This window comes from Idiotropiscis lumnitzeri, chromosome 2, assembly GCF_059441095.1.
Source record: "Idiotropiscis lumnitzeri isolate Australia: NSW breed Sydney's pygmy pipehorse chromosome 2, RoL_Ilum_1.0, whole genome shotgun sequence".
NCBI lineage: Eukaryota > Metazoa > Chordata > Actinopteri > Syngnathiformes > Syngnathidae > Idiotropiscis > Idiotropiscis lumnitzeri.
In genome coordinates, this window is record NC_142392.1 from 9,616,648 (window position 1) to 9,634,804 (window position 18,157).

General features: G+C 48.9%; 1 protein-coding gene across 2 annotated transcripts in view; it reads left to right on the top strand.

Moving 5' to 3' along the window:
- LOC148341635 (uncharacterized) overlaps positions 1-18,157 on the top strand; it is a 49,184-nt gene that overhangs the window by 4,853 nt on the left and 26,174 nt on the right. For both annotated transcript variants that reach the window (XM_088287075.1, XM_088287076.1), the window contains exon 2: positions 5,214-5,513. In XM_088287075.1, coding sequence (XP_088143201.1) covers positions 5,214-5,513 — 300 coding nt within the window. The remainder of the gene's footprint in view (positions 1-5,213; positions 5,514-18,157) is intronic.

Here is an 18,157-nt window from a genome sequence, read left to right on the forward strand (position 1 = left end):
CTGAGTAGGGGCGTTTCCCCTCAGCTCTCCGTTCCCACCAGCCACGCACCTGTTCCCCGTTAGCCCCGCACACCTGACTCCCATCTGCTCCCCTAATCAATGGACTACTTAACCACCCGTGCCGACAGCTCAGCGTCGGTGCATTGCCCCATTTGCGGACAGCACTCCCATTGCTTTGCCCTTTCCTCATGCCACCGTTACTCTTTGCTGTCATTCCTGATCATAGCTCGTAGTCACTTGTTATTGTCCCCGTTTCACAGTCTAGTTCAGTTCTGTCTTGTCGCACCGTTGTTTGACCTCATTGTTTTGTTATTTTGTCCCTAGTACCTTGTTGCCTTTTGGTTTCGTTTTGTTGAATAAATTCCCTTTAAGTTACCCTAATCCCGGGTTCCTCGCATTTTGGGTCCACCCCCTCCTCGCCGACCGGCGAACCTAACAGAATGCACCGACCAAGAAAGGACCCAGCGAGAGGCTCACGGCGGCGTCATGGGCGCCGCCGCTCGGACAACCACCCTCTTCAGCCTGCCGACCAGCCCCGTGCCTTTCCGTTGGTTCAGCCTTCCGTACCTCGTCTGACTCTTCTCCCCTTGGCAATGTAAACGACTACCCCCCAGTCATCACCACCTTATAATAGACTCCGATTTGGCCGACGATTTTGAGCACCAGGTCCCTCACGTTCTGGTCGACTCAGATCACAAGGATGACTTCGAGTATATCTACCATCTTTTAGACGCCCAGCGCAACCCGGACTCACTCAGTGACCAGATTTCAGAACTCCAGACCTGCTTTTCCTTCTTGGCCGAAAAGGAGGAGCAGCTGCAGGCTGCACTGGTAAAGATTGAGGAGGAGGCTGCCGCCGAGAACCCAGCCCAGAAGAAGATCCAGGAACTGGAAGCTCAGATCGCTGAGCTGCAGGAGGATCTGGAATCGGAGAGACAGAATCACAACCAGGCTTTTGATGAGCTTAATGACCAACTGGAGCAGGCCAAACGGAACAAGATGTCGGTGGAGAAAGCAAAGCAGGTTCTCGAGAGCGAATGGGACGAGGTGCAGATCGAGCTCAAGACTCTGATGCAAGGCAACTCCGATTCCGAGCATCGTCGGAAGAAGGCGGCGTACCAGGTTCAGGAGCTGCAGGTCAAGCTTGGAGAGAGCGAACAGCAGAGGCAGGAGATGGCCAAAGTGCAGTCTGAGCTGGACAATGTCAACAGCCTTCTGACTGAAGCCGAGGGTAAGAACATCAAACTCAGCAAAGACCTTTCTTCAGTGGAGTCGCAGCTGCAGGATGCACAGGATTTGCTCCAAGAGGAGACTCGTCAGAAGCTGAGCCTCTCCACTCGCTTGCGGCAGCAGGAGGAGTGCAAGAGGAACATGGAGAAGCAGGTCTCCTCGCTTCGGGACCAGCTGGCCGACATGAAGAAGGCTGATAGGGATCAGGTCCCCCGTCTCGGCTGCGCCTGGCCCGCCTGCTGCGCCTGGTCCGCCGCCGCCTCCATGTCAGCTGCAGCAACCCATGCCATCTCCACGTCAGCTGCACAGACCATGCCGCCTCCACGTCAGCTGCAGCAACCCACGCCGCCTCCATGTCAGCTGCAGCAACCCATGCCATCTCCACGTCAGCTGCACAGACCATGCCGCCTCCACGTCAGCTGCAGCAACCCACGCCGCCTCCACGTCAGCTGCATCCACCCACGCCGCCTCCACGTCAGCTGCAGAAACCCACGCCGCCTCCACGTCAGCTGCAGAAACCCACGCCGCCTCCACGTCAGCTGCAGCAACCCACGCCGCCTCCATGTCAGCTGCAGCAACCCATGCCATCTCCACGTCAGCTGCACAGACCATGCCGCCTCCACGTCAGCTGCAGCAACCCACGCCGCCTCCATGTCAGCTGCAGCAACCCATGCCATCTCCACGTCAGCTGCACAGACCATGCCGCCTCCACGTCAGCTGCAGCAACCCACGCCGCCTCCACGTCAGCTGCATCCACCCACGCCGCCTCCACGTCAGCTGCAGAAACCCACGCCGCCCCCACGTCAGCTGCAGAAACCCACGCCGCCTCCACGTCAGCTGCAGCAACCCACGCCGCCTCCATGTCAGCTGCAGCAACCCATGCCATCTCCACGTCAGCTGCACAGACCATGCCGCCTCCACGTCAGCTGCAGCAACCCACGCCGCCTCCATGTCAGCTGCAGCAACCCATGCCATCTCCACGTCAGCTGCACAGACCATGCCGCCTCCACGTCAGCTGCAGCAACCCACGCCGCCTCCACGTCAGCTGCATCCACCCACGCCGCCTCCACGTCAGCTGCAGAAACCCACGCCGCCTCCACGTCAGCTGCAGAAACCCACGCCGCCTCCACGTCAGCTGCAGAAACCCACGCCGCCTCCACGTCAGCTGCAGCAACCCACGCCGCCTCCACGTCAACTGCAGCCTCCAGCGCCGGTCCCTCATCAGCTGCATCCTCCAGAGCCCCACTCCGCCTCACTGCCAGCTGCTGAGCCCCGTCCCGGCTCCCCGCCAGCTGCTGAGCCCCGTCCCGGCTCCCCGCCAGCTGCTGAGCCCCGTTCCGGCTCCCCGCCAGCCGCTGAGCCCCGTTCCGGCTCCTCGCCAGCCGCTGAGCCCCGTTCCGGCTCCCCGCCAGCCGCTGAGCCCCGTTCCGGCTCCCCGCCAGCTCCTGAGCCCCGTTCCGGCTCCCCGCCAGCTCCTGAGCCCCGTTCCGGCTCCCCGCCAGCTCCTGAGCCCCGTCCCGGCTCCCCGCGAGCTACGGAGCCCCGTCCCAGCTCCTCGCCGGCTGCTAAGCCCCGTCCCGGCTCCTCGCCGGCTGCTGAGCCCCGATCTGGCTCACCGCTGGCTGCTGAGCCCCGATCCCGCGTCTTGCCAGCGCCCCAGGTCCATGTTCAAGCGGAGCACGTCTTGCGTCCGCCCCAAGTTCACGTTCCGTTGGAGCACGTCCTGCGTCCGTCCCAAGTTCACGTTTCGGCGGAGCACTTCTTGCGTCCGCCCCAAGTTCACGTTTCGGCGGAGCACTTCTTGCGTCCGCCCCAAGTTCACGTTTCGGCGGAGCACGTCTTGCGTCCGCCCCAAGTTCACGTTCCGGCGGAGCACGTCGTGCGTCCGCCTCAAGTCCACGTTCCGGCGGAGCACGCCATGCGTCCGCCTCAAGTCCACATTCCGACGGAGCACGTCCTGCGTCCGTCCCACGTCCACGTCCCAGTGGAGCACGTCGTGCGTCCGCCCCAAGTCCACGTTTCGGCGCAGCACGCCCTGCGTCCGCCTCAAGTCCTCGACCCGACGGCGCACGCCCTGCGCCCGTCCCAAGTTCCTGCCTCGGCAGTGGCTGACGACCCACTGCCGCGTCTCGTCTCAGCCTCGGCGGCGCTCGACGACCCACCGCCGCTCGAGGTTCCGGCGTCGGCGGTGGAAGACTACCCACCTCCGCTTCTCGTCTCCGCCTCGGTGGCGCTCGACACCCCGCCGCTGCTCCAGATTCCTGCCCCGGCGGTGGACGACGTTACGCCGCCGCTTCTCGTCTCTGCCTCGGCGGCCTTCGACAACCCGCAGTCGCTCCCGGTTCCTGCCCCGGCGGTGGACGACGACATGCCGTCGCTTCTCGTCTTTGCCTCGGCGGCGTCCGATGAACCGCCGCCGCTTCTCGTCTCTGCCTCGGCGGCGTCCGATGAACCGCCGCCGCTTCTCGTCTCTGCCTCGGTGGCGTTCGACGATCCGCCGTTCCAAGCTCCTGTCTCGGCTGTGCGCGACGGTCCGCCGCCGCTCCAAGCTACGGTCTCGGCTGCACCCGACGGCCCGCCGCCGTTCCCAGTTCCTGTCTCGGCGCCACCCGACGATCCGCTGCTGCACCAAGCTCCTGTCTCTGCTGCACCCGACGGCCCGCCGCCGTTCCCACTTCCTGTCTCGGCGCCCCCCGACGGTCCGCTGCAGCACCAAGCTCCTGCCTCGGCTGCGCCCGGCGTCCCGCTGCCGCTTCTCGTCTCAGCCTCGTCGCCGTACTTCATGTGGCGATCTGGACCTCCCGGACGTCCGCCGAATGGCCACGGCGGGACTTGCAGGTCTGGCCACCCGGACGGCCGCCTGAAGGGCCACGAAGGGACTCACTGGTCTGGCCCCCCGGACATCCGTCGAGCGTGGGCCATGGTCCCCTCCTGCCCACCCTCGTTTTTGGACAATTTTGTTTGTTTTTTTTCTCCTTGTTGTTTTGGGACGTCTGGGATCCGTCCCTTTAGGGGGGTTCATGATCCGTGTCGGTCATGGCAGGGCTTTGTTGTCATTTTTCACGTCCCATGCCTTGTCCTTGTTTTTGTTTACCCCGGTCAGCTGAGTAGTGGCGTTTCCCCTCAACTCTCCGTTCCCACCGGCCACGCACCTGTTCCCCGTTAGCCTCGCACACCTGACTCCCATCTGCTCCCCTAATCAATGGACTACTTAACCACCCCGTGCCGACAGCTCAGCGTCGGTGCATTGCCCCATTTGCGGACAGCACTCCCATTGCTTTGCCCTTTCCTCATGCCACCGTTACTCTTTGCTGTCATTCCTGATCATAGCTCGTAGTCACTTGTTATTGTCCCCGTTTCACAGTCTAGTTCAGTTCTGTCCTGTCGCACCCTTGTTCGTCCTCATTGTTTTGTTATTTTGTCCCTAGTACCTTGTTGCCTTTTGGTTTCGTTTTGTTGAATAAATTCCCTTTAAGTTACCCTAATCCCGGCTTCCTCGCATTTTGGGTCCACCCCTCCTCGCCGACCGGCGAGCCTAACAGAAATACTTGTAAACATATTTCACTTGAAGGATTCCTATTTTATCAATGACATTATGTTGCGATGGCCCCCAGTGGCCCCCATTAATATGTTAGGGTCCCACAACAGGTGTTCCATCAGACGCACACAATAGCCTGTGTGTGCTAACTTCAGCTCGCTTCCAGAAACGTCTGTGACTATGTCAGGAATTAAATCTGGCATCAGCCGCAACGTGCTTCCTTTTTAAATGCTCGTTTATCACAGTTGTGCTGCTAAAGGGAGGTTTACATCGTAGGACGTAATTTTGTGAAATGCCCCCATGGTCCGGTCCAAATCGGGGTTGCACGCATTGCTCCGTGTGCGGCAGGCACAAGTCAAGGTAGCATGGTAGAAACAATATAAGTCGAAGTCGCCGCCTGAGATTTGACTTGACCAAACCAAATTTGTATTTTTGTGTCCTGCAGACGTCAGTGAAAACGATCTCTGTTCTGTGAAAGAGGAGCCAGACTTGACTCACATCAAAAAGGAGGAGGATGAGGAGGAGGAGATCAACAAGTCACCACTGAACGTTCTCCCTATAAAGACTGAAGATGAAAACAAGGATGAGAGTGAGGACAACAGAGGGGCGGAGCCTCCAAGCAGCAGTTCAAGTCATCACGTGACAACAGAAGGTGATGAAGACCACTGTGGGCCATCACAAGTACATAATGAGGACACATCAGACGCTCATGACGATGATGACGTTGACGGTGGGCAAGCCAAAGGTGAAAGGGCATGTCACACTGACTCATTCACTTCAAAGCTGTCTTTAAAAGGGCACAGAAAAACACACGGTGGTGAAAACCCTTTTTCCTGCTCGGTTTGTGGCAAAAGCTTCTCTCGAAAGTCTCATTTTGTAAGGCACACAAGAACGCACAGTGGAGAAAAACATTTTTCCTGCTCAGTTTGCGGAAAAGGTTTCTCTGAAAAGGCAAGGTTAATAGCACACAAAAGAATACACAGTGGGGAAAAACCTTTTTCCTGCTCAGTTTGTGGTAGACGCTTCTCTGTAAAGTCAAATTTAACTTGTCACACAAGAACACACACTGGAGAAAAACTTTTTCCTGCTCAGTTTGTGGCAAGAGTTTCTCTCAAAAGTCGCATTTAATAATTCACACAAGAACACACAGTGGAGAAAAAACATTTTCCTGCTTGGTTTGTGGTAAAAGCTTTTCTCTAAAATCAAGTTTAAAATACCACACAAGAACACACACTGGAGAAAACCCTTTTTCCTGCTCAGTTTGTGGCCAAGGATTCTTTCGAAAGTTTCAATTAACAATCCACACAAGAACACAGTGGTGAAAAATATTTTTCCTGCCCAGTTTGTGGAAAATGCTTCTCTCATAAGGCAAATTTAACAAGCCACACAAGAACACACAGTGGTGAAAAACCTTTTTCCTGCTAAGTTTGTGGCAAGAGTTGCTCTCGAAAGTCTCATTTAATAACTCACACAAGAACACACACTTGAAAAAAAACATTTTCCTGCTTGGTTTGTGGAAAAAGCTTTTATCTAAAATCAAGTTTAAAATACCACACAAGAATACACAGTGGAGAAAACACTTTTTCCTGCTCAGTTTGTGGCAAGAGTTGCTTTCGAAAGTCTCATTTCATAATTCACACAAGAACACACACTGGAGAATAACCATTTTCCTTCTCAGTTTGTGGAAAATGCTTCTCTCAAAAGGGAGGTTTAACAAGCCACACAAGAAAGCACAGTGGCGAAAAACCTTTTTCCTGCTCAGTTTGTGGCAAAAGCTTCTCTCAAAATTCAACTTTAACAAACCATAGAAGAACACACAGTGATGAAAAACCTTTTTCCTGCTCAGTTTGTGCCAAGAGTTTCTCTCAAAAGTCGCATTTACGAAACCACACAAGAACACACAGTGGAGACAAGCCATTCAGTTGCAGCGTTTGTGCTAAAAAATTCTTCACTAAACAGCATGCGGAGAAACACGATTGTGCTGGTGAGAAAAGCAGCGATCCTTGAAGCTTAAAAAAAAGAACAAAAAACTGAAGGAACTGACTCTTTGTGGTAAGATGTAAATGTGATTTTGAATAAAATATGATATACAGTTAACCCCCGGTTATCGCGGTTAATGGGGACCGAGACCACCCGCGAAAACTGAAAATCGGCGAAGTAGCGTCGCACCTTAAAAAAAAAAAACACCGTGTATATATATACTTCGCACCTGTATGTATATATATATATATATAAATATGTACAGGTGCAAAGTAGCGGCACACCTTCAAAAATGCTTAAAAAAAAATATATATATATATATATACAGTGAACCCCCGGTTATCGCGGTTAATGGGGACCGAGACCACCCGCGAAAACTGAAAATCCGCGAAGTAGTGTCGCACCTTCAAAAAAACAAAACAAAAAAAAAAACACCGTGTATATATATATATACTTCGCACATATATATATATATATATATATATACATACATACACTGGTAGAGAGAGAGAGAGTGAAATTCATGTTATAACAAAAAAATAAATATTATTAAAACTTATTTTTTTATTCCCCAGCCATTATTTTTGTATTTATTCAATTACTTCTTTTTGTATTTATTTAATTACTTCGACTTTTACCTGCTGGTACGCCGTCCGGTGTGCCCTGTGAATGTTATGATCCTCCAGCAGAACTGGAGGATTGAACATAGGGCTGGGCGATAAACCGAAAATTTACCGTTACCGAAATTTATTACAATGACCGAAATCATTTTGCCCATGTCGGTAAATTCGGTGAATAAAAAAAGAAAAGCCTTTTGTCTGCGGCAATGTTCATGCCCCTTTAAGACCGCTACAGCGCCTCTAGTCATGTGACTCCACCCGTCTGTCGCTCTCGTTGCTGGCGATTCAAACCCAGAAGCTTTCTCACCACCCACAACACAACCATGCTGTGCTGAAAGTTCAAAGTGAGAAGCAAGGTTCGACAAGTGACAACAGCCCATGAACGGAGGCGACACCATACGAGAGAACGTCTCAGAGGTGGACGCGATAGCCTAGCACATAGCTAAAGATAAAGCTCCTCTAGTTACGTGGCGCGCACAGGATTTAAACGCTTCATGAAAGCCGTATTTCCCGATATGGACTACATCGGGCCGGGAGCTTAGACATGTCAAGCAATTTGCATCTACATCCGACTTGTGGTCGGGTCGCAACATGGATCCCTGATTGAGCCTGACTGTGCATTACATAGATGACAAGTGGCGACTGCGCAGTACTCGAGACGGCACATTTTCCCCGATAATGCCCACTTGTTTATTTGGCTTGCATTGACATTTTCTTTCATTTTATTTAGCGTTTTTTTATTTGCCATTATTTACATCATGAGAGCATCTTGGCGCAATCTATTTGCAGAAAAAGATTTCGCAAGAGGTACCCTTTTTCTTTGTGACATTGTTCAAGTCATGCAAAGCAAGCTCAGGGTTCGCGGTTAACCGCTTCCCGATTGCCCGGGGCAAGTGAAATTTGGCCACGGGCAAGGTAAAATTATGGGCAACTTGCCCGACCGGGCAAGCATTTTTTAAAGCAGCCAAATATCTTTAATTTTGACGAAAACGGTGGTGTGATCTGTTTGTGTGCACTGTATGGTGATGGTTTAACCCAGACACCCCCTTATGTTTTGGTATGGTCCATTGGCCTTATCGGGGGCAATGGGCGGGCGCAACGGGGATCAGTTAGTTCAGTGAATGTCGAGTTAAAGTGGACATCAATAAATCCCGCAGTATTGGAACTCTCTGTAGTCGCATCCTCATTTGAAGTTTGAAAAACACAACAAAAACCTACGATATTTCGGCCGAAAATTGACAGCCGGAAGTTTTCTTACCTTCTGCGCATGTTTACAAGTGGCGAGTTCGTTCAAATCCGAACATTTCGGATTCCTCTGACATGACTAAAATAGCTCGAATATTTTTAAGTAGACAATTCAGTTGTGAGTAAGGAAGGGAGTAATATTTGATTATTGGCTGTTAATTCATTAGCTCCATGATGTGACCTGACATAGTGTCAGTGACTGTGTTCTGTTTATGCTATGAAACTTATGGAGGCAGCACCACAGGCACTGGTCTTAAAGGAATACACAAATTTGCCACACTCATAATTTACTCATGTGATTCCTCAATTAATACGCTCTCCTGGACTTAAAATTGATCATCTGGATTGCTGTAATATCATTTTCCCAATTTAACATGCAGATTTGTTAATTATTAAAACTACAATTAACATTTTCAATAACTGCACATGATGATACATTTGCTCTTGTGAGTAGGGTTTCATGGTTGATGATGAAAACAAGATTAATTTATGCTTATCAGATTATATGTTTATTTACATTTGTGGCGCACATTTTACAACCATAAACATTTTATTCTTAGAGAAAAAAAATTGTCACTTGCCCAAGTTGGGCAAGTAATTTGGCCACTCGGGCAAGGCAAATTTTAGTGGCACTTGCCCTATGGGCAAGCAGTTTTTAAAGTTAACCGCGAACCCTGCAAGCTATTTGGAATGTTCATACAAATTATTTTTGTACTTTTATTTTTCATTGAAAGTAAAGTGTACCAGTTGGTCAATAAAAAAAACAGTCAATATGCAATTCCTGCATTTATTTTGATTTTAGTCCACGTGGGAATTTATCGTTATCGAGGTAAAATTGCTCGATTTCTCGCAATATTGATTTGAGGTCATATCGCCCAGCCCTAATTGAACAGGACTCTCCAAACGCAGACATGGGAAAAAAGGTGGTGATACAAAGATAGTGTAGCGACTTTGTAAATAGTTCAAGGGTTCTGTGTTTTCCTCTTTTCTGTGGAGGCTGTGAAGGCAGCAGGGGAGTGAACTTTATGTTGTTGTCGTTGTGTTGCTCTCTCTCTGATCGGCGTGGTTGTGGCCAACAGCAGCCGTTTTTGGCTTAATAATAAAAGCGTTCGCTGATGGACAAATTGGCCTGATTTATTATACAACGTTACAATATTTATTATAATCACAATATAGTCAGTGTAATCAGCGCGTCTCGCAGCAGCTGATGGCATGGCGCGAGACTATCGCTGGAGGAACGCCCACACAGCTGAAAAAACAAAAACACACGCAGCATGACAGGCACGGATTATGACAGTAAAATGAAAGGTGGCATTCTTCATTTATTTATTTATTCATTCATAACTGACAGCCTCGCTCTCCGCCGTTGCCCGGGCGGAAGTTGTTTCTCTTCGGCTTGACAGCCACACACGCCGGCCGGTCTCCTTCGGAGCTCACGCACGGTCCCGAGCGAAGCAAAATGTCGCCGCGCGAGTGCCCGGGCGGAAGTTGTTTCTCTTTGGCTTAACTGCCACGCACGTCGACCGCAGCTCGGGTACGGTCCGAACCGCGCGAAACGTCGCCCCCAATCGTGTCCGGGGGAACCTGCTCTTCTTCGTCCACTCTCTTCTTCGTCCACTCTCCTCTTCGGCGCACGCCGGCCGTCTAACCGTTTCAGCGCCCCCTTGTGCCGCTCGGCGAAACTACAATGCCCCCGAATATTTTTTAGACCCGCGAAGCACTGAACCCGCGAAAGGTGAACCGCGAAGTAGCGGGGGTTCACTGTATTGAATTTTGCAAAGCTTTTTTATTGACATTAAGCGTGTGATCCGTGCCAGAAGAACCATTGTGTCTGAGTATTTGTATTTGTATTTGTTTTTATTTTTGAAAGTATACAGGGACAGTGCATATTAATCAAACAGTTTCCTGTAAATATGCCAGATTATGGCCAATGGCTAATTTGCATCCGTTGTCCCTGAGTGATGTTGATCTTTTTTTTGTTTTCATATCAAACATTATTAATGAAATTAATTGCCTTTGCCTGGAGCATTTGTTAACGTTATGCTTTTCAGTTGTCTTTTTACTTAATGGAAAAGGTGTGAGAAGAAACGGTGCTTATGAAATCGTTGCCTTCCACAATCATCAATAAAATCACTTGTTCCACTTGCTCAACTGGCCTCCATTACGCTGTGTGAAAAGGTGAAAAACTGATCGAGAAGTTGAACTATAAAAAGAACCAGAAAGAGAAACGCGAATAGTCTCAGTTTCTCTCAAAGCTTTTGGAATGTCAGGAGTTGGCAACTTGATGGCGACTGGAGTCAGCGCTGGTTTTCTCGCTGTGTTTGGCTGGCTCGTATATGTATGGTCCATTGAACAAAACTCAAACTCTTCAAATATCCCCTCACATACATTTAATATTATGCTTTCTGAATAAATTTCTGACTGGCCAAATACAGGGCTCTATCAATCGTTTGGGGTTTGTTGCGAAGCAGAATCTCACTTCGGAAAAAATCATTTTGTCAAATATACCAAATATTTTTTTTCATGCTTTATTATATTTTTTATAGATTGGATTATTTATATAGTGAAATAGGAAAATATTAAAATGTAAAATTGGAAATCACATACAGACTTAATTCAATTAATAACAAATATAGAAACATTTTATAAATATTGAACTCATTGAGAAGAGTCCTGATCTTGAAATAAATATTGAATTATAAAAAATACTAAAAAATTAATTCAATAACCCGACCCTGGATGAGTGGCAGAAAATGGCTGGATGGATGGAATAATTTAAATTGCACACATATTCAAAAGAACAGATATGTTAAGAAATATTCAAGTGTGAAATAAAAAGGTTTAAATTGTTGATAATTTTACATATTAAAATAATTAAATAAATATTGTATTATTACATAAGCAAGCTTAAATATAAATTGAAATAAATGAAAAAATAAGTTGTTTTTTAAATGGCCTAATATAGATATGGGAAGTAATTCTCTTTATGAAACTATGAAGGGACTGGAGCTCACAGAAGTGACCAGTCTTGGTTCTGAAGTTCCGATGTAACCAGATACAGTGAACCCCCGGTTATCGCGGTTAATGGGGACCGAGACCACCCGCGAAAACTGAAAATCCGCGAAGTAGTGTCGCACCTTCAAAAAAAAAAAACAAAAAAAAAAACACCGTGTATATATATATACTTCGCACATATATATATATATATATATATATATATATATATATATATATATATACTGGTAGAGAGAGAGAGAGAGTGAAATTCATGTTATAACAAAAAAACAAATATTATTAAAACTTATTTTTTTATTCCCCAGCCATTATTTTTGTATTTATTCAATTACTTCTTTTTGTATTTATTTAATTACTTCGACTTTTACCTGCTGGTACGCCGTCCGGTGTGCCCTGTGAATGTTATGCTGGAGGATTGAACAGGACTCTCCAAACGCAGACACGGGAAAAAAGGTGGTGATACAAAGGTAGTGTAGCGACTTTGTAAATAGTTCAAGGGTTCTGTGTTTTCCTCTTTTCTGTGGAGGCTGTGAAGGCAGCAGGGGAGTGAACGTTTTGTTGTTGTTGTTGTGTTGCTCTCTCTCTGATCGGCGTGGTTGCGGCCAACAGCAGCCGCCGGGAGGAAGGATACAACCTCTACGTGGTCTCCCGGACGAGTCGGCGGTCCCCCGTCGACGACGAATGTATCCTGCCGGCACCCATATTACCCCACGACTCGGTCCGGAGGACCGGTCTGGGAGAGGGCGCCGCCACTATCTCCTGCCACCTTTTGGCTATGGCTCCTGCGGTGCCCCCGACTCATTCCCCTCCGGCAGAGGATTTTCGGCGACGCACCTCCCCCTCACAACGGCCTCTCCACCGAGCCGCAGAAGGTGATTGCGCTAGCTGGGCGAACCTTGGGAGGTTCCGCCCAGGCGCCAGCCCAACAACAACAACAACAACAACAGCAGCCGTTTTTGGCTTAATAATAAAAGCGTTCGCTGATGGACAAATTGGCCTGATTTATTATACAACGTTACAATATTTATTATAATCACAATATAGTCAGTGTAATCAGCGCGTCTCGCAGCAGCTGATGGCATGGCGCGAAATGATCGCTGGAGGAACCCCCCACAGCTGAAAAAACAAAAACACACGCGGCATGACAGGCACGGATCATGACAGTGAAATGAAAGGTGGCATTCTTCATTTATTTATTCATTCATTCATAACTGACAGCCTCGCTCTCCGCCGTTGCCCGGGCGGAAGGTGCTCCTATTCGGCTTAACTACCACGCACGCCGGCCGGTCTCCTTCGGAGCTCACGCACGGTCCCGAACGAAGCCAAATGTCGCAGCGCGAGTGCCCGGGCGGAAGTTGTTTATCTTCGGCTTGACAGCCACACACGCCGGCCGGTCTCCTTCGGAGCTCACGCACGGTGTCCGATCGTGTCCGTCGCCACCAATCGTCCGGGGGAACCTGCTCTTCTTCGGCCACTCTCTTCTTCGTCCACTCTCCTCTTCGGCGCACGCCGGCCGTCTAACCGCTTCAGTGCCCCCTTGTGCCGCTCGGCGAAACTACAATGCTCCCGAATATTTTTTAGACCCGCGAAGCACTGAACCCGCGAAAGGTGAACCGCGAAGTAGCGGGGGTTCACTGTACTGCCCTGAGAGAAAATAGGCCTGAGCATTGTTTATGGTGGGGGCAATTCTCTCGCCAGGTCAGTGACCTTCCAGGGTATGGAAGTAATTTAAGGTGGTCACGAGTAGACTGGTCGTATCAACGGGGAGACGCATCTGCTCTCCCTCTGGGGGACTTTTGGAGGGAAATCCCGACGACTAGCGGGATGGGAATGCATATGCAACAAGGGAAAATTAGATGAGACTTCTTTTGACATCAGCATGTGAGGAGAATAAAATCTTTCTTCTTTCTTTTGTTCTTTTCCATCACCAATCCAGCATTGCTCGGCTGCCTCTCCCGAAGGCAGCAAGGACCCACACTTCAAAGACAAAATATACTACATATTGAAAGAAAAATAATACTCAAATATTGAAATAAGTATAGAATTGAATGAATAAACAACAAAGAAATAAATACCTTCTGGAAAATATCATTATTTATCAACATTTGTCAACATTTTTCTTTCTTGCACATTCTTAAACAATCGTAATTTTTTTTACTTTTACTTTTTAAATTACTTCAGTGCATTTCACACCTGTGCCTTCAGGGAATTCCTACTTTGTTCTACTAGAATGAATCCCCATCAAAATACCATCATTTATGACACCACGGCTGGACAAATAATATCCAGAAACACACTTACGCACCACTGAGTGAGTGTTGGACGATGTAGCTTCTCTTGAAAGGTCCGACTTGAAAATGTCCTTGCAAGTGTATCTAACATTAAATCCATGCTTTTCCCTCCTTTGGCCATTGTGGTTTAAAAAAAAGCAAGAATATATTTTAGATTTTCGAACGGTCGCCAGTTACGACTTTTTGGTGTGTTGATTCTGCATAGCGCCGCCCCCTCACGAGTGAGTATCCAATCACAAAACGCGTTCATCACCCTCAGCGTAAGGCCAGCGAAAAGGCTCACTGTAACCAACTCGTGATCTGATTGGCTATCGCAACCGTCGAACAAATATGAAAGCTCATTGACTTTGACAGAAGAGATGCCCACAGAATTGCGTCTTCAGGCCTCAGAATGCATAATGCCCGCTCCCCGTATTGTGAAACCTGCCTGGCAACACGAGCGAGCGGAATTCCGATTGGATTCAAAACCCTCACCTAAAAATACAACGCTCAGCTATAATATGACATCCATGCGACGATTATGATTTTTTTTTTTTATTGATTATGTTTGGCCAGCAGAGAAGGCATTGAAGGCCCAACACTGAGTTACTTAATAGTCACAATTAAACTTTACTTTCATCAATAGAGTTAAAGTTATGCTTTATTGTAGGCGTTATGTAATTAATAGTGAAGGATTGTATTACGATTGCTGGCATTATTTTAAACACTTATGGGACAAAAGGTCAGGTTCATATTTACTGAATATGTTCAACATTGATTGAACAAAAAGCATTTATCAAATGAAAGTAGAAGTGCAGTGCATCGATAAGATTGACTGGGATTGTAGTCATGGTGTTTACTGATGCATTCATATGCTAAATTTATATGACTTAGTTTAAATGTAAGACCTCAAACTTGCACACATAGAATTTTATGACCCACACTCTCATTCAGAACAAACAGATTCAGTCTGCTCAGCTCAAACTGATGACAAACCAGATAGCACTTCATGGAAAATACGACAAAACACATTCTCCACATAGGCCATAGAAGATACAAACATATCAAGTTGGGCCGGGGAGGATGTCACAGGGACGCGATCAGGAACACCAAAAACATAATTTGATCTGGGAAAACATACACCACACAATCTGTACACTGACGAGATTACAGGGGAATGTGAGCAGGAGAGACGGAGAGACTGCCGCCTGCCTGAGAAGGTGAGCCTTGGACGTGGACGGGGGAGGGAGCAAGGACGACCGATTCAACCTACATGACCCTTGACAAAGAAAACCTCCTATAAAATGTGAGGCTGGGCTGAGATCAGCGCGACATTTTTCGATTGTGCTCGTCCGAGTACAGTTTCTCGTCAGATTAAGAAAAAGCCGCCCAGATATCTGTATTTGTACTATTTCCTGAACTCAAGAAATCGAAGAAACTAAAATATCACAACCCTAATCAGCTGTTGAGTCTTTATTTGACCCTTTTCTTCTTGAGTACAAAAAACGAACACGCATTGGAGTAAATTTGGCTTTTCAGGTTCATTTACGAAATATTTCTCGTTTTCTCGGTGGCTCAACGCCAACATTTTTGGTGACCCCGACGTGATTTTCTCAAAAAGGGAGTCCTTGCGGCTTGTTCTTCACACTCTACAATATTCCAGGCCTGGACAATCAGAACAAAGGTAGGGGAGAGCCTGTTTATTCAAAGTCTCCTGATTTGTTATATTGTAGAGTGGAAAGACGTGGCCGATTATTAGACCGTTAAATTTTGTCAGTGGTTCTGGATATATTGTTTCTCGACTTCAGGAATGCTTTGTATAGAATGTAGATTGCGCATGGATTACTAGTAATATTGGAAGCGTACGCAGGTGAAATAAGTAGGGGGCTCCTGTTGTCGGCCGGCAACAGAAATTAGCACCCGGAGTCAAAAAGGGGGACTCCTGCTCTGGCAGTCGAAGAAGGGGATGCACAGCTGACTAGCAGAACGTGTGCACGGCGATCCCAATAAAGTGACGCTCAGTATAGTTAGTATAGTATCGTATAGTATATAAGTGGCCTGAGGCTGGGAAAGATTGGATCTTTCGGACCGCCAATATTTGTCGCTGCAGAGGCATACACGGTGGAGGGAAGTGCACAGCTGACGAGCTGATGGTCGCACTGCAACCTAAAAAAAGAGTGCGCAGTCACGGTAAAAGAGCGGGCAGTCACGATATACGTGGTTGACAGAGGCGTGGAGCGTTCCGGTTGCTGGAATATAGAATAGATTTTAAGGTGTTCCGATATTGTTGACAGTTTCTTGATTTCAGGGTGTTCCAATGTGGTTCACTTGCTCTGTTGTGTGTTTGTGCTGTTGTCTGAATGTTATTTGTGACATGTATTTGTTGTGCAATTGTCTATACGTTGTGTGTGTCCCGTGGCAATTTGTGGCCATTGCTGTGCTGCGTTCTACTGGGTTGTTGTGTCCCATGTTTATGATTCCCGGGTCTATGTCTTATGATGCTCAATTGGTTTAATGTTAGGGTGTGTAGGAGAAAGTAGAGTGTTAATGTCTGGTGAGTGATGATAAAAAGGAGAGAGTGGGGTTTGCGTCCCACACTCACAACAAAACATGCTTAAAGTAACGTGTGGTGCATACAATATATCGTGTGAAAGTTCAAGCGATCGTGTGAGTGAATGCAACCCTGAAGCAGAACAGAACACTTTGTAGACCGGGGCGGGACGCTGACGGCGGTCAGCGATCCGCCGATTGCGCTCGGCGGTGCAGGACAGGGCCGCCCTGGCCTCCCTCCAGATGCAATGCGCCCGCTTAAGATGGAACTGGATGGACGGAACCTCCACCACCCCCTCCTGGGATGGAAACAGCGGAGGCTGGTAGCCATAGGCGGTCATGAAGGGAGAGCGCTCCGTGGCAGACGAGACCAGCGTGTTGTGCGCATACTCCACCCATGGCAGATGGTCGGCCCACAAGGATGGCCGATCGAGACACATCCACCGCAGAGCAGCTTCCAGGTCCTGATATGTCCTTTCAGACTGTCCATTGGACTAAGGGTGGTACCCGGATGACAGGCTTGACGTAGCCCCCAGGGACCGGCAGAATCGCTTCCACACCCGGGACACGAATTGTGGGCCTCGGTCGGACACCAAATCCGTCGGGATTCCGTGAAGCCTAAAAACATGAAGCACAAGCAGGTTGGCCGTCTCTAGGGCAGATGGAAGCTTAGGCAAGGCGACGAAGTGAGCAGACTTGGAGAAGCGATCCACAATGGTGAGTATGACGGAGTTGCCCCGAGAGGCAGGCAGACCCGTGACAAAGTCCAGGGCTATGTGTGACCAAGGTCGTGGAGGTATTGGCAAGGGGTGCAGAAGCCCCGCTGGAGGCTGATGCGATGCTTTACTCGATGCACAGATGAGCCCGAGGGTACGACGAACCCCGGGATGGCATGCCACCTTGGAGGATTGGCCCCACTTTAGTACTTCTGTGCGAAGTTGGGCCGGCACAAATAACCGGCCCACTGGGCACCCGGACGGGTTGTTGGCATCGTCCTGTGCCCCTTGGATTTGTTGCTCTATCTCCCACTGCAAGGATCCCACCAAGCAATGGTCTGGCACCACGCTGTCAGGTCCCGGCCTTTCCTCCACTGGATCATGGATGCGTGACAGGGCGTCCGGCTTGGTGTTTTTGGACCCAGGGAGATATGTTAAGGTGTAATTGTATCGGCTGAGGAGCAAGGACCAACGTGCTAGGCGAGGATTAAGTCTTTTTACAGTCCGGATGTATGAGAGATTCTTATGGTCAGTGTACACGGTGAACGGTTCTATGGAGCCTTCTAGCCAGTGTCTCCATTCTTGAAGCGCGAGGACCACCGCCAACAGTTCCCGATTCTCCACATCGTAGTGGCCTCACTGAGCCGGTGGGATAAGAAGGCGCAGGGATGGAGTCTCTGGTCGACTGGAGAACGCTGAGATAGCACCGCCCCCACTCCTGAATCAGAAGCGTCCACCTCTACAACAAAAGGAAACTCAGGGTTAGGGTGACGCAATATAGGCGGGTTGGTGAAGGCTCGTTTGAGGCCACGGAACGCGGTTTCAGCCCTTTGATCCCAGATAAAGATCGTCTTGACGGATGTGAGACGAGTGAGGGGTAATGCTTGGTGACTGTAATTCTAAATAAAGCGGCGGTAAAAATTCGCGAAACCCAGGAAACGCTGCAGCTGTTTAGGGTTAGTGGGTGTCGGCCAATCTACCACAGCGCGGGTC